The sequence below is a fragment of the Colobus angolensis genome, unplaced genomic scaffold (assembly GCF_000951035.1).
Source record: "Colobus angolensis palliatus isolate OR3802 unplaced genomic scaffold, Cang.pa_1.0 Scaffold133, whole genome shotgun sequence".
Classification (NCBI taxonomy): Eukaryota; Metazoa; Chordata; class Mammalia; order Primates; family Cercopithecidae; genus Colobus; species Colobus angolensis.
Genome location: NW_012114411.1, coordinates 229,319 through 232,134, shown reverse-complemented (window position 1 = coordinate 232,134; position 2,816 = coordinate 229,319). Strand labels below are relative to the sequence as shown.

The following is a 2,816-nucleotide window of genomic DNA, read 5'->3' as shown; positions in this document are numbered from 1 at the left end:
TGAGAGCAAAGAGCAGACTCTTCTCCTGAACTACAGTTCCATCTCCAAACTTCAACAGGATATAAGCAGAGAGACAAAGAAGAAGTCTCTAATATGAGCGCCATGGAAGGTCATTTTCACTCTTCCAGAGTCAAGTTCTTCTCATTCTCATTCTACTCATTCTTAATTTGCCCTGCTCCTGGTTTGTATATAATTAACTATCATGCAGTACTTGTGGTCTGTAACAAATTGGTGTAGTTTTTAGATGCTTAGCTAATTCAGATACTTCTATCCTCCTTTCTAAAATCAAATTTTCTCATGCATGAACTGAACAATGAAATATCTAGCTCATTCTGTTCCAATCTACCTGTTGATTTCACTTGGAAATTGAAATTTTGCACAAGTCCATGGCACTCATATTTAGCCAACACAATGTGATTTTCTTAGAAATGGTTTAAAGAAATCAGTACACTTTCAGTGCTATTTTACTACTTTGGGGTAGGCCCTGTTTATGCACTGAGTCTTTTTCAGGAAGTCAGAGGCCTCCAAGGGTTAGGGGCTTCCAAGAAATCTGGGCTTTATCCTCTGAAGAAGGCCTGCTCCCCTGTGGCCCACGGCTACGCTGTTTAGATCCCAGTTCATGAAGTTGCCAGAGCAGAGTGATAAAAGCAGACCCTTAGGGAGGATAACAGGGCTTTACTGGTTCTCTTTGATGCTTTTCAACTTTAGCCAAACATACTGGGTACTGGTAGAAAAAAACTTTTAAAGCACCAAGCCTTGGCAAACCTAAGAGTGGAATGTTACATAAACATCATTAATGCAGGAAACAAAAGACCCAGGTCTGGGCTCTAACTTGCTCCCACTTCCCCATGAAGTTTCAAGTAAATTGCGTTTCCTGTTTGTTCTTCTATGGAGTGAGAAAAACATAACCTGATCTCTTTATGGGTTTCTGGAAGGGCAAAGAAAACAAATGGGGATGTTTTAATCATCTTCCCATTCACATCCCTGTTGCTCACTTGTGTCTTGTATCATTAAATATCTGTGAAATCATTAATGACCAAATACATGAATGAACAAGTCGATGAATGAAGAAAAAATTAGGTTAAACCATCTTAGAGGCAAGTTATGAAACCGTTTTATATGTGTTGTTTCCCAAACAGATTTCCAGTTTCAGTTCAGCAGAAAAGCCATTTTTTCTTACGTTTCCCTCAACGCCTTGCAGGTATTGTAACAGGTGCTCAATAAACGGTCATTAGATCAACAATGTATTACTTAAAGCTGGATTCTCTATTCCATTTTTCATTACCCAAGGGGTTGATTTCATGCATTTATAAATCATCCAAAACTTTTTGTACCTCTTCTTCCTCTGTGGCTGTTGGTATTTTTCCTCCTTAATATGGTGAAAGAGGCAGAAGAGAAGCAACAACAAAGAGGTTAATTTTCCTACTTGGAGGTAGTGATTTTTAATAAAGGCTGGTTGAAAGAAGCATTTGAAAACAATTTAAAAAACCATTATTGTTATTCCACTTATTAATGTTCTTTCCCATTTAACAGAGTTGTTTTAGTTTAAATTTTTTTTTAATTATTATAATCTTAGATTATCCCTCTCTAAAGACACACATTTTCACCTTTTTCCTCTTACTCCAAACTTCTACACGAAGACACACTCCCACTATGCTAGACATGGCAACCATGAGTACCATCCTATATTCCACTTTCTTTGGTACAAAACAAAATCAATAGCAAATTATGGTCGCTTCTTAAAAGTCTAAACTAGGCCGTGCACGGTGGCTCACGTCTGTAATCCCAGCACTTTGGAAGGTCGAGGCGGGAGGATCACCTGAGGTCAGGAGTTTGAGACCAGCCTGGCCAATATGGTGAAACCTCATCTCTACTAAAAACACAAAAATTAGCCAGGTGTGGTGGCGCATGCCTGCTAGTTTCAGCTACTCAAGAAGCTGAGGCAGGAGAATCGCTTGAACCCGGGAGGCGGAGGTTGCAGTGAGCCAAGATTGCACCACTGCACTTCAGCCTGGGTGACAGAGAGAGACTCTGTCTGGGGGAAAAAAAAAAAAAAAGTCTAAACCAAATAATTGCTTGGATAAATGATCTGATGACCAAACAGTTTCCAGTTGCTCTGGGTGGTTGGGTCTCACGGATAAAATCTTATCCATAAGCTAGAAGGCGAACTCAACATTTAATATAATGATCATTTGCAGGTTTGCACTGTCGACTGTCGTCTCGGCTTACCTTGGAACAGGTCTGAAATACTTCGGCATGGTAATCACGGCCTTGCTCCTCTGTCAGCTCCTTTAAATCATGCCCAGAAGAAAACACAGGCCCCTCAGCTGCAAATGTTTCCAATTGAGAAAAGAAAACAAAAAGATGTAAACACCCAGAGTGTTCCCTTCCTTGTCTACTGAATAACTTCAGCAAACTTTCACTTAGAGCAAGTTAATGGCCTAATTTTGAGAAGAATAATCCAGTTTGATTGAAAAGTTCCAGCCAGAATTTTGTGACGAAAAATGCAAGGTGGGGCATTTTCTAGGTGCCTCTGTGTCCTAAAAGTCCTTGATGGAAAATGATAGAAATACACAATTACACAAGGAGAAGGTTCAGTTACTAAGGCAAAGGTATTTTATACAGAGCCTTTATTTGGGGACTCGCTCTGGCCCGAGTGTATTGAGTCACACAAGCTCATCAAAATCCCCCATGCCGAAGGCAGTGTCCAAGTCATTTCGTCTACAAGTGGTGGCCAACCATCATGGCTGAACTGGGAAGGTGAGGGTAGGGAGAGACCTCGGAAGCCTTCTGGTCTTCATTTTACAGATGAGGGA

The 2,816-nt window shown here is 40.4% G+C and overlaps 1 protein-coding gene across 1 annotated transcript in view; it reads right to left on the bottom strand.

The window, feature by feature from the left end:
- ECHDC3 (enoyl CoA hydratase domain containing 3) overlaps window positions 1–2,816 on the bottom strand; it is a 34,174-nt gene that overhangs the window by 22,385 nt on the left and 8,973 nt on the right. The window contains exon 5 of the mRNA XM_011934285.1: window positions 2,230–2,327. Coding sequence (XP_011789675.1) covers window positions 2,230–2,327 — 98 coding nt within the window. The remainder of the gene's footprint in view (window positions 1–2,229; window positions 2,328–2,816) is intronic.